Source organism: Chiloscyllium plagiosum, chromosome 7 (assembly GCF_004010195.1).
Source record: "Chiloscyllium plagiosum isolate BGI_BamShark_2017 chromosome 7, ASM401019v2, whole genome shotgun sequence".
Classification (NCBI taxonomy): Eukaryota; Metazoa; Chordata; class Chondrichthyes; order Orectolobiformes; family Hemiscylliidae; genus Chiloscyllium; species Chiloscyllium plagiosum.
This window is the reverse complement of record NC_057716.1, coordinates 64,808,140-64,820,912: the sequence shown is the minus strand read 5'-3', so window position 1 is coordinate 64,820,912 and position 12,773 is coordinate 64,808,140. Positions and strand designations below refer to the sequence as shown.

Sequence of the window (12,773 nt, the reverse complement as noted above, 5' to 3'; positions counted from 1 at the left end):
CATAAGCTTTTTACTCCTGATGAAAGGCTTATGTCTAAAATGTCGATTCTCCTGCTCCTCAGATGCGCTTTTCCAGTGTCACACTCTTCAACTATGTATGCAATACATAGCTGATATATTGCAACCAAACCACAATTTAATTATAGCTTAAGGTGACCGATGACAGGGTTTTGGTAATTATTCCCTTCAATCTCTGTACTACCAATTCTTAATATCAGAGTCTTTCCTGACTTTGGACACAGCTTTCCAGATGTGGGCATGACAATACAATGTTGAGGACAAGAAGGGTATTTGGATAAGGAGTAAAATTGGTCAGCTGCGATGCAGGCCTACAGAAGTATCAAAGGTAGGTAAGTTTATGGCTTATGTGAGGAGCTTGTATGAGTTAGCAACAGCACAGTTCTTTTCCCCAACTCTTTTAGATCACAACAAAACTCGAAACTTATCTTGTGGGTGGCAGCCTCCAGATGCCTCTTTATGGACCTCTGGCTTGGCCACTCTGAGAACACATGGTATGTGCATTCACCAGCAGCTTACGAAACCTAAAATAGAAATTTTGCCTATGAATTAAATAAGTACACTCTATTGGGCTCTGAAGTGCTTGCATCTTTACATTAAAACCGCAGCATTAGATATCTAGGCTATGCTGTTTCTGCCACTGCCAAGATTAGTTATTTAACCAAGGCACAGAGGGTTACTTGGCATTCATCAGTATTTGCTTTAAATAGGTATTCTTTGCAATTTTGTATATATTTACCATGTTGTATAGAAAAACAAACTTAGTTTCTAATCTTGCAGCAGTTTTCCATTTAAGTATGTTCTATTGGTACAATTTACGTATGTTATCTGTTTACGCTTATATTATCCTTCCAGCATTTTAAGAATAAAGCTGGATTATCTGTCGCTCAGTCAACTTTTGCCCAGTTAAATCAAATTACAATTTCCTCAACGCATGGCACAGAATGATCCTCAGTGATCTTTTGCACCCTTCAGAACATTATGTACCATTGATAATCATAATACAATGATAAAGATTAAAGACTTATACTTACTTAATACTTATTTGTCTAAAAATTCTATCTCAATTTTAAAAAAATGCCAGCATATAAGCAAAGGGACAGCAGAATTGGTTTGATATCACTGGTACAATTCTTTTTTAAAAAATGAAATTTATAAAATTGAAGCTGTCTGTGATCATTGTTATTATGAAGCAAATCAGACAGCAAATTCTGGAAATGCAATTAACAGATCTGTAATTTGCTACCTGAGCTATTCTGCTTCTCCAAAAGTTATGTTGTAACAGAGCTTCAATGAAAGTATTGAAATATGTGAAATGCTTTGATATTGAGGTACTTAACTCACTAGCTACTCATTTAACATGTCAGAAATGTTAAGATTTGTACACTCAGCAGTCAATTGGTGAACAAAAATAACTGTTAAACATCACTCTCCCCTGGATCTTTAATTTTACAAGCATGCATTCGCTTCTTTCTGCGATTCATTGCAATTAAATTAAAAATAGTAAATAATTTCATTACTTCATAGAATCAAATAATTATAGAATCCTACATTTCTAGATTTTAAATACCCACTTGCAATCAAAATAACTTTATGCAGCTTTTCTAAAAAATACAAACACAAAATATAGCACCCACTGAGCATTTTCAGTTTGTTTTCTTTTAAAAGAGTGAAAAACAAGGACAGCTGTAATATACATTTCAGAATATATGTGTACTGATGAGTTTACAGCATTCTACAAAGATACCAAACCACTTTACAATCGGCTTTCAGTCAATTCTACATTCATCCATTCAATTCCAGCCTTTGAATTTGAATCTAATTTAGTTCACATCACAAAATATGCATTCAAACGCAAAATCACAATACAGCCACACCTTACTTTGAACATTGAAAACTGATTTCTTGAAATGCTTAATAAATTATTATTTATTGAAACATTAAAATCTGTGCTCTCAGCTTTTTTTAACTAGTCAGTTTGATAGAGGAGACAACTATGATATCATAATGTAAAGATATTCAAACTCTCTCTTTTGCATGTACAAATACATACAGTTTGTTATGTATACGAATGCCAATGTATCAGCTTGATTTGAACACTACATTATTCAAACTGTCTTTAATTTACCATTTAGAAGATGGTAAATGTTTGAATCCTGTAACAAATTCACAGCACAGTTTTAATGTTGGTCAAAGTTAATGTTCTTAATATTTATGTACATACAATATAACTATTAAATCACTCAATTATCTGTTATCCAATCCACACTTAAAACACTTATTTTCACACCACTTACAATAACTCAATATGTCAAGAAAATCAAATGCATTACAATTTATTTATCTTCATAAAACTATAATCTGACATACTTTAGTAGAATGATATCCAGTACTTTCTGTAGACCAAGTAAGATAATGCATTCAAGGTGTCCAGAGCATCCTTCTTAAAGAAAGGCAGCATTACCCTTATATAAAGAATCAAATAATTATGGATATTATGCAGGTTTAACAAATTACACTGTACTGGATGAGTTGACCAGACTGAGTTTTACAATCCTGAACTAAACTGAACTTTGTATCAATTTTCTCTGATCCACACATCGCTTATATGAATGCATTTAAATAAAATACTTAGTTACTAAAAGGTAAATTTAAGTTGAAAATCTTGGCATTTGCACATTCTTCTTAAGCAAGTAACATAATTATATAAGCAATAAATGTATAATAAATATCACTTCTAGCAATAACACTGTTTATCCCATGACACATATATCAATACACGATTAATTATTTTTAAATGAACTAAAACATACACCTAACTTTTTTTATTTACTTTAAATGTACAGTCCAACAACAAACAAGACCATTTCAATTAATTACTATATATGATAGTAATTGCAGTCATTAACTGTTAGGTTAAATTATTCAGCATTTATATTTGTGACAGTGGGTGCCATTATAAGAGGTTAAAGTTCCTTCTCTGCTGTAAAAACATTTTAACTGCCTTAGTGAATCAACACAGATTTTTGATTCGAGGTTGAGTGGCAACAAAAAGCATCTGTAAATCATTCATGTACTTATGTACATTTAGCATCGAAGATGTTTTTTGCTTGACATTTCATTCCAAATCCTCTGCATTTCTTCAGGAGATATCTGGTGCACTGTAATTAGTCTACGATACCTGCACAAACTGTATGAAACCTTCCAATGATTGAAACCACTATTCTGAAAGGGATGAATGCCAAGTTTACGCAGGCAGAGTCCAACATAGACATCCTCAAGATGCAGCATTCTAGTATGAAGAGATGTTTTATAAATAGCTTCAGCCACATCTGTAGAAAAGACATATCCTGTGCCTGAACAGAATGGTGGGTAATTGTTGTCAGGGTATAAATCTCTAGGCATATACCACTTGCTGCGAATGTCCCTTATTGGTCCCCCATTAATAACATAGCCAGTAAAATATCTTCTCCGTGGCTTTGTGTTTGGTTTGAGTAATTTGTATATCAAATTGTCCATATTGACAAAAATATCACTGTCAGTTTTCATTACATACTTTGCTGTTGAACAAAAGTTGGCTATCCATTTCAGACCCATTAAAGTTTTCAGAGTAAGGTTATGGTAGGAATCTAGAAAGTCCTCCACAATAATGTCATGAAATATTTGGCTCTCCTGTTCAACCATCTCATTCAAAACATTGTCTGTGTTCTTTCCAAGCAGAAATAAGGTGACCAGTTGTACTCCTTTGAAGTTGTTTTCATCTCCCCATGTTTCCCTTATGGCCTGCCGTGCATCAAACTCTTTGTGTGTTGTGCTTACAAGAATCACTAAAAAAGGGCTAAGTTGCTTACATTTGTTAGGCTCATTAATAAGATAATTGAAATTATGTGGATTCAGGGAACGAGTTCGAATATTAGTAAAGCTGAAATTTTTTCTCTCAACCGCAATACGGGAAAATGAGCTGTGCCCGACATAAGATGATGAAGGACGAGTTGCACTCAAGTACCAAAGAGCACTTGCCCAGCAAACAACTGTTAAAATATATAAACATGAGACCTTCGAAGCCATTCTGATGACGTCTTTATATTATATCACATATAGGACAAAATTGATGCAGAATCAAACGGTCAATTTTTGAAGTTTATGCCATTATGTACATCATGAAAATTCAAGAAGTCTGTAAAAGCAGAAAGCTTTGCAGATTTTCTATGGTTCACAGCTTCTTCATGGCTAACTGGTGTCGTTTCTCAGGTATCTTGAAAAGAAGTGAAATTATTTCATTAATGTACAGTTCAACATTACAACATAACTACCTGAAAACTAATGGCACTTCTTCATAAATTCCATAACTTAGTTAATTAGTGTAAATCTTTCTGAAACATGCGACAAGGTGATTAAAATAATGCAAGACAGCATCAAACCATTGGGTTGAAGGTAGTACTGTGAAAAGCAAACTCATACATAGTGTAAGACAACAAGCCTTCCCTGCACCAAAGCAAAGAATATACCCTCCATCAGAAAGTGCCATTCAAGATGCAAATATATAATAAAGGTTTTCATCCTATTATGAATATTATGCACTATAAATCATGGGAAGTGTGCTCTCTTGGGCACAATTGTTCACAATGGAATATGGAGAAACTTTTCAGATTAATTTCCAATATAACTTTTTATTGGACTCTCCCACAAGGTTATCATAGCCCTGGATGGCTAGAGATTTGCATGTGGTGTGATGCACAAAGCATTACCTATCTGTAATTTTGATAATACATGCCAAAGTAATTCTTTAGCATAAACAGAAATTTGTGTTTTCTTACACGTTTTTATTGAAGTATGAACTACCTGATAAATATGATACCTGTGGTATGTTAAAAAGGGGTGACAATTCATGAGTGATCATTTTACAAGTGAATAGAGTCAAAATGTATACAAATCTGTTCTAAAAGTTATCTTACTCACTAATTGTACGAAGAATATGAGGCCTGTAACAATTTAGCAAGTTGCAAGTTGCCTTTCATGATTTCAGGACATATGAAGTGGTTGCTAAACAACATAACATTTTGGAGCCCTAGTCACTACTGACTATAGTGAACAAAGTCAGAAGTCACACGACATCAGGTTATAGACCAACAGGTTTAATTGAAATTACAAGCTTTCAGTGTGCTGCTCCTTCATCAGGTGAAGTGACAAAGGAGCAGCACTCCGAAAGCTTGTGATTTCAAATAAACCTGTCGGTCTATAAACTGGTGTTGTGCGACTTCTGACTTTGCCTGCCCCAGTCCAACAACTTCCACAGCATAGTGAAGTGTAGAAGCCAGCTCAAAAGCAAAAAGGGCTGAATCTTATTTTTTTTAAGAAGACTATCAGTTTTGTTGAGTTTTATATAGGTTTTACATCATGAAGTGTGCAAGATCTCTTGTTATATATGACCAAATACACTTCATTCCAGACTTACCCCACCTCAATGATTCTCCTCTCACCCAATTGTAGCCCCATTCTACCTCATGTCGTACTTGAAACAAGTCACCATTGCTGGGATATCTCAACATTAGCCTGCAGCAGTGGCATTGTTAAAAGGATGATTGTGCAGCCAATCAAACATTGTCAGGCTGGATCTGCACTGCAAGGTTTGTGACATTCGCCTCAGACATGGCAGACACTGGGATATTGGTGGCTTAACTTTGCAGAATTGGACCCAGAGGTATCAGTGGATGGAGAGATGCAGATGCGGGACATTCTCTTGCCCAGGAGCCATGCCAGCCTGGTCTGAGATTGCCATTTGGTTCAGTGCAGTCTCACTCATCAGGAGGAATGCATATCACCACAGGGAAAAATATCAATGACCTAGAAATATCGAAACTGGGAGCAGGAGTAAGCCATTAAACATGATCATGGCTGATCAGCCATCTCAGCACACTGTACTCACATTCTTTGCTTACTCTTCGATCTCTTTAGCCCTAATAACTATATCTAACTCCTTCTTGAAAACATTCAATGTTTGGGCCTCAAGCGCATTATGTTGCAGAGAATTCCAGTGGCTCACTATTCTCTGGTGAAGAAATGTCTCTTCATCTCAGTTCTGAATGGCACACCTTGTATCCTTGATCCTTGACCCCTGATCCTTCCTGCATTTATCCTAACCAGTCTTGTTGGAACAGTATGGGGTTTTATGAGATCTGCCTTCCTTCTTCTAAACTCCAGTCCATAAAGTCCTTACTGACTCACTCTCTGTTCATATGTCAGTCCTGATATCCTAGGAATGTCTGAAAAACTCTTGCTGCACTCCATCCATAGCCAGAATGTTCTTCCTCAGATAAGGAGACCAAAACTGCACACATTACTCCACCTGTGGTCACATCAGTGCCCTGTAAGTTTGTCAATTAATTTCACCATTCCATCAGCTAGGTGCCACCATCACTCAGATAATTCACACTCGCTCTGTCTTTTTACTGCACCCTCTTCTCAACAAGAATCATGCTATACTATGCTCGCTATTTCCTGCAAAATCTTTCCTGTCTTACGATCATCCAATACAAACACTGCATGTCCTCTGCACTGCCTACCCATCTGCACCAAAACTAAAAGCTGTACCTCTCAATTTCATCCCCTTAATATCTGACTCCCTCCCGTTGCAGGAAGAAAACAGTCCACAATATGACAGAATCAAGCAGCGTTGTGAGCTACCCAATATTCAGCTTCTCACCCCTTATGTGGAGAACAGTCCGATTCTGATTCCTATGAGCGGGTGACTGATCACGTCCAGGCCCCTGAACTGGAAATAAATGTTGCTCTTGTCTTACTGTAACATGACTCCCTGGCTGAAGACTATTTCCCTTGACTTGACTGAGGACAGTTGACAAACATGACAAACTTTCTGGCTTCATGTCTGCATTAAATGGCAGGTCAAGACAGCAGCACTGAGTCTGACATCGCTGGCAGAGCGGCAGAGCACAAAAAGGCATGGCATGGTGAAGCAAGGCAGAGATGTTGTCAGCATCCAGGTAGGCTCAAAGTGAGTGATTGCTCAGAGAGCAAGTGGACAGACCAGAGGTGCAACTTGGTCCAGTCCGTGAGCTGGATATGTGTTCCTGAAAGCACAGTGTCCTGGCTGCAACATTTCAATGCCAGTTGATGTTGCACTCCAAGTTGCAACATTGGAATCCAGAAGCATACAGTAATTAGGTCAGAAATATACCCTGAGTTTTATATGCTGGCATATATCAGTTGCCGCATCTGTGGATGTGGGTACCTCACATGTTGATGCCTAGTGTTCAACATAGACGTCTTTTGGAGCAAGCTGTAGGCTGAAGTTCTCTTGGATTGCTCTAACTTGCATATCAAGAATTCTCAGCATCTAGTTCTTGCTCAGTTGGGTACTAGGATAGGAAACTGCATATTAATAAGATGAGAAGTGCAGTTAAAACACAATTAACATCAAATAATAGGCAATTTGAGAGTGCCGAGCAAGAATCTTGCCTCAGTGCTTGGGACTTCACGAAAAGATGCAGCAAGTTGATCCCAACATTGAGACATGCCTCATGTGATTCTGCCACATTTCTGGTGACAACCCTCATTGTTCAGACCCTTGTAAGATTTCACCCTTGGATCCCCTAAGTAACAACGTTATAAATGACAAAATGTTCTATTCTTGAAAGTGATACTTGGGAGTTAAATAATTGCCAGGACACTGGAAGAAGCACTCTGCTCTTTTTTAACTACTGCAGCTGATTGTTTATATTTACCTGTATAGGCAGATGGAGCCTTTACCTAATGGCCCATTTAAAAGTTCCAGCCCCAACATAATGCACAAAAATAAATTACATTTCCTTAACATAGTTATTTTCATTTTTCATTTTAGCAAATTAATATTTATCTTCTGTCTATACATATTTCATTACAGATCTTTTTATACTTATTCATCCAAAATCCATTTTTCTTCTTTTAGGATTCTAGTTTATTTGTCTTGAACGTTGTTAATAGACTTTTAAATGATAAACTGGCAATTTTGAATTTTAGAATATATTTCTTCCTTATTTTGTGAATTGTGTAATCCATTCAGAACAGTTATTTAGACAAACTCCTTTTCTTCATCTATTTTTAAGCACTTGTTCAGTTTTTAATCCAGAGATGATACATTGACTGCTAGGAAGTTCCTGCTATTGCAGAATTACACTTCTACAGTGTGAACTGTGAACATCACTTTCATAGTGATATTTTACCTTTCTTAAATAAACTGTTAAACGTTGACATCATTATGTCACTAATTCTTTAATTGCCGATTTCCATTTTTAAACCTGGTATTCAGATGAAATATCTATTCACCAGAGTGAAATGTCCCTCATATGATGACTCATTTTCCTTTGCATCCATAAATCAATTTGGTAGTGGATATAAAATGATTGTGAGTAAATGGAGAGTATTATATTGCTCTAAATAGTTGGTCTGTTGCTGTCCAGACTAGCCTTTCTACATTAGTGTTGCTTCCTTGACAACTTGCTTTACTCTCCTTTGCTAAAAGCATCAACTACTTGCTGACATATTGTTACTCCACAGAATCTTTCCTAAATTATGACAATTGCTGCATAGCTTAAAAACTGAAGTGTTAGCAATGTAGTTGATTAAGGGGATATCGTGCCAGAACTTAATTTTGTCCATGCAAGTTTGTTCCAAAAGTCATAACATATCGGGCGGCACGGTGGCACAGTGGTTAGCACTGCTGCCTCACAGCGCCATGAGACCGACTTGTTGGGCCGAAGGGCCTGTTTCCACACTGTAATCTAATCTAATCTAATCTAAAAAAAATATCAGCCTGCACGATGCCCCACAATTACAAACATTTAATTTTCTCTTTTTTCTCCTCCCTGAGGAAGCTCACTGATTACTGAAGGAAACAACAGGTGGCGAGGGGAGGCGTTAGAGCATCTGGTGGCTGCTCCATCACCCTCTGTTGCAAGTTTGTCAATCAAAACCATCAAAGCCAAGATCTCAGTGCTGTGGTGGAAGCTCACACTGAGGCCATGAAACCTACATTTGATGTCAATTAAGTCCAGCTCACCAATATGCAGTCTCAAACTGTTGGCATTACTGTTGGGGATCTCAGTGGCTTTAGGGGGCATACTGGTTCTGAAACAGCTTGTTAGGATTGTGGAGGGTCTGTCAGTTACACTGCGGAGGAAGAACCCCTTTCCTCTCTAGTTGTGAGCAAAAGCATTAAAATAGGATTGAATCATGCATGATCAGGGACCGTGACTGCTGCCAGGATAGCGGACTTTCACCCGGATGAAGGTCTTGGCATGGTAGAACACCAAGTACAGATTTGTTGAATAAGAACTGCACAGAAGCACTCTGTGTCACCCTGCACCATTGGGTTCCTTTGCATCCTGGCAAAGTCACATGTTTCTTCATCGTGCTTCCACTAATGAATGAGAATATTAAGAAATCCTGTTATGTGTTTTGCAATCTGATTCGTTGTGAAGGTACACAATTGGGGTGCCTTTTTCATACAGGCCACTGTAGGTAGCATTGTGCTGTTTGACAAGTACATATGTAATAAATGATGAGCATTATTGTTCACTGCTGATCCTATAATTTAGATCAGGTTTCTGTCAGTTTATTGGCTTTTTTCAGCTTAAAATCAAAGTCTGCTGTATTACTAAACATGGTTGTGAAAGCATGGAATGCGTTGCCAGCAGCAGTTGTGGAGGCAGGGTCATTGGGGACATTTAAGAGACTCCTCGACATACATATGGTCACAGACATTTGAGGGTGCAGACATGAGGATCGGTGGTCGGCGCAACATCGTGGGCTGAAGGGCCTGTTTCTGTGCTGTACTGTTCTACGTTCTATGTTCTAATTATTTCTGTTGATAATTGTTTCATCGGAATCAATTACACTAAGCAGAAATTTAGCCTTAGCGAGTTTTGAGAAGATTTGGATGTAGGTTTGCTCGCTGAGCTGAAAGGTTCATTTCCAGACATTTCGTTACCTTACTAAGTAACATCTTCAGTGGACCTCATGCGAAGCAATGAAGATGTTACCTAGTAAGGTAACGAAACGTCTGGATATGAAACTTTCAGCTCAGTGAGCAAACCTACTTCCAGAAATTTAGCCTGTAAAGAGTAGTGGAGGGCTGAATAAAGGCAAGCTGTTTAATCAACAAACAAATGGTAACATGTTGGAGAGTTAACTTGATCATGCATACTCCAACTTGGCCTTTGACCAAATGCAGGAAACCCTCACGGAGATGGTGGATCCGTTATTTGAATTTGCTAGAAGTTTTATCAGTGAAAGCTTAATTTCAGCTTTAACAGCCTGCACATGGGTTTCTCAAGCTGTGAGAAACTCTTTGAAATTAACAAGGTGAGAGCACAGCAGGGAGTGTTCTCTGTGAAAATGACTGTCTGGAAAAGCCCTCATGTACTGATACCACATCTATAACTAACACTACATTTTTTACAAGATGAGAGCCTTTTATTCACAGGACTTATACGGAGGGAGATTTTGGAAGTCACTACTTTTTTCTCATTATGGCATTAGTGGCAAGGCAGCAGCTATTACCCATCTCAGATGTGGTTGAACTGACTTGCTAGGCCATTTCTAAGGGCAATTAAGAGGCAATCACACTGCTGTGGTCTGTAGTCACAAGTAGGCCAAACTGGGCAAGGATGACAGATGTCTTTCCCTAAGGGACATTACTGAATCAGTGAACATTTCCAACAATCAATGTCAGTTTCATGATCTCCATTACTGAGATGAGCTTTCAATTCCTGATTTATTCATATAATTTAAATTTTCACAACTGCCAAATCTGAGTCTGCACCTCTGCTCCCTTTGATTTTACCCAGCGAAATCTGCATATCCCTATTGTGATCCTTCACTACATCATGGGAGCAGCTGACGCAGCTGTACCAGATTCCTCTGATGAGAAACAAAAGGAACAGTACCAATAAGATTAAGCAAAGCAGCTGTCTTCTTTTCAGCTGCATGCGGTTCAAGAGAACAGAGGAGATTTGTATATATAGGCAAATATGTGTGAAGCGCCCAAGTTCAGGACAGTTAACTGTGGGACAGTTAATTGTGGAGGAGACCAAAAGTCAGTTTCCTGATGGGCAGAATGAATCTGTAGCAGTACATTGATTGCAGATTGAAACAGAATCAAACTCCTTAATGGCAAGTGATGGGAATGTTTTATTAATACATTCGCATGTCATGCATGTTTATTAAATGGTAACTTCACCAAAGCAGTAAAGGAGGGTCATTGAATACTTTCCAGAAAGGTAGATAACTTCTTGATCAACAAGGGAGTCAAATGGTTTTTATTATGGATAGGCAAGAATGTGGAATTGAGGCCACAATTAGCTCAGCGATGATCTTCATGAATGGGAGAGCAGGCTTCATGATCCAAATGGCCTACTTCTGTTCCTAATTTGCATGTCCATATATTCTGGTGCCTTCATAATGCACCTCTCAAATTCCCCACACATTTTTACACATGGTACAGAATCAGACAAGTGATTGCAGGGAAAACAACCTGCTCTTTGAGATATGGTTGCTCCCACCCGTGGACAATCCTATCACTGTCACAAAACACAGATACAGCTGGAGTCACATGAGCACATAATACATAACAAGCAAGCTATTTGATTATACAAGATGCAGTTCCCGTGCACTGACATATCTAAGGGCCAAGGAGTTAACCCATCTACCTGACAGTATCTGCAGAGGTGGTACATTTCACATCCTCTGCTGCTCTTCCAGTGAAGTTCCTGAGAACCAGAGGAAGAGATTCTGCTCGAGTGCTGTAGGTTCGACGCAGCGGACGTGTGCCGGCGGGGGAGGAACTGCGGGGATCGTGTTGCGAGTCATCGGAGCTGCTGGAGACCATCGCTGGATCGTGATTAGACATTGGAGGATCGTTTGGTTGTGCTGACCTGCTCTCGGTGGATCTTTATGCTGGCTTCGGCCTAACGCCAATTCAGGTACCAGCCAACCTCAGAGCTATGGCCTCAGGAGCCGCTCGCAGCCCTGGCCAGGGCATTCGCAACACAGTCAGGGTGACTGTGAAGAAGGTGGAGGAGCACACACCAGTCGATCGGACGGTGTTCGTGAAGAAGATTTTGCTGGAGTGCTGCGGGTTCGAAGTAGCGGATGTGTACTCTCGGTCAGATCCACCGACGTCCAGCCGGTGTTCTTCTCTGAATAGTGCCTCCTGCTGGCCGACTGTCACCTACAGGACGAGCAGCGGGCTGGTAAGGGAACGTGGAAGCTGAACACAAAGCTGTTGACCCTGGGAAACATTGAGGAGTTCGAGAGGGACTACGCAGGTTGGAGAACTGTGAAGCCCCACTTTGAGTCCCCAGCGGACTGGTGAGAAACAGTAAAAGGGAACATCAAGAGGTTCTTCATCCTCAAGGGTGTTCACAAGGCGAGAGAGAGATGGGGAACACTGTCCCAGCTTCAAGAAAGTATACAGAACCTGCTCCTGCTGCAGACGATGGGGGTGAATGTCACGGAGGACCTCAAGGAGGTGAAGGGCCAGCAAGCCTCGCACTTTGCCTCGGAGGCCTCCAAGATAATCTTCCGGTCCAGGGTCCGCTCGGTGGAGCAGGACGACACATGCTCACGTTTCTTCTTCCAAAAGGTGCACAAAGAGAGCTCCGTGCTCAGCAGCCTGAAGGAAGAAGATGGCTCGAAAACGTCATCTCAGGCTGACGTCATGAGGGTGAGTAAATCCTTCTATGCCAGTCTGTATGACT

General features: G+C 39.3%; 1 protein-coding gene across 5 annotated transcripts in view; it reads right to left on the bottom strand.

Annotated features, from left to right (window-relative positions):
- Positions 1–20: 20 nt before the first annotated feature.
- Positions 21–12,773, bottom strand: part of b3galt1b (UDP-Gal:betaGlcNAc beta 1,3-galactosyltransferase, polypeptide 1b) — a 160,704-nt gene continuing 147,951 nt past the window's right edge. For 4 of the 5 annotated variants that reach the window (XM_043693922.1, XM_043693920.1, XM_043693921.1 and 1 more), the window contains one exon: positions 21–4,273. In XM_043693922.1, coding sequence (XP_043549857.1) covers positions 3,106–4,086 — 981 coding nt within the window. In that variant the 5' untranslated portion in view covers positions 4,087–4,273 and the 3' untranslated portion in view covers positions 21–3,105. The remainder of the gene's footprint in view (positions 4,274–12,773) is intronic. The other variant, XR_006312155.1, reaches the window with a different exon arrangement.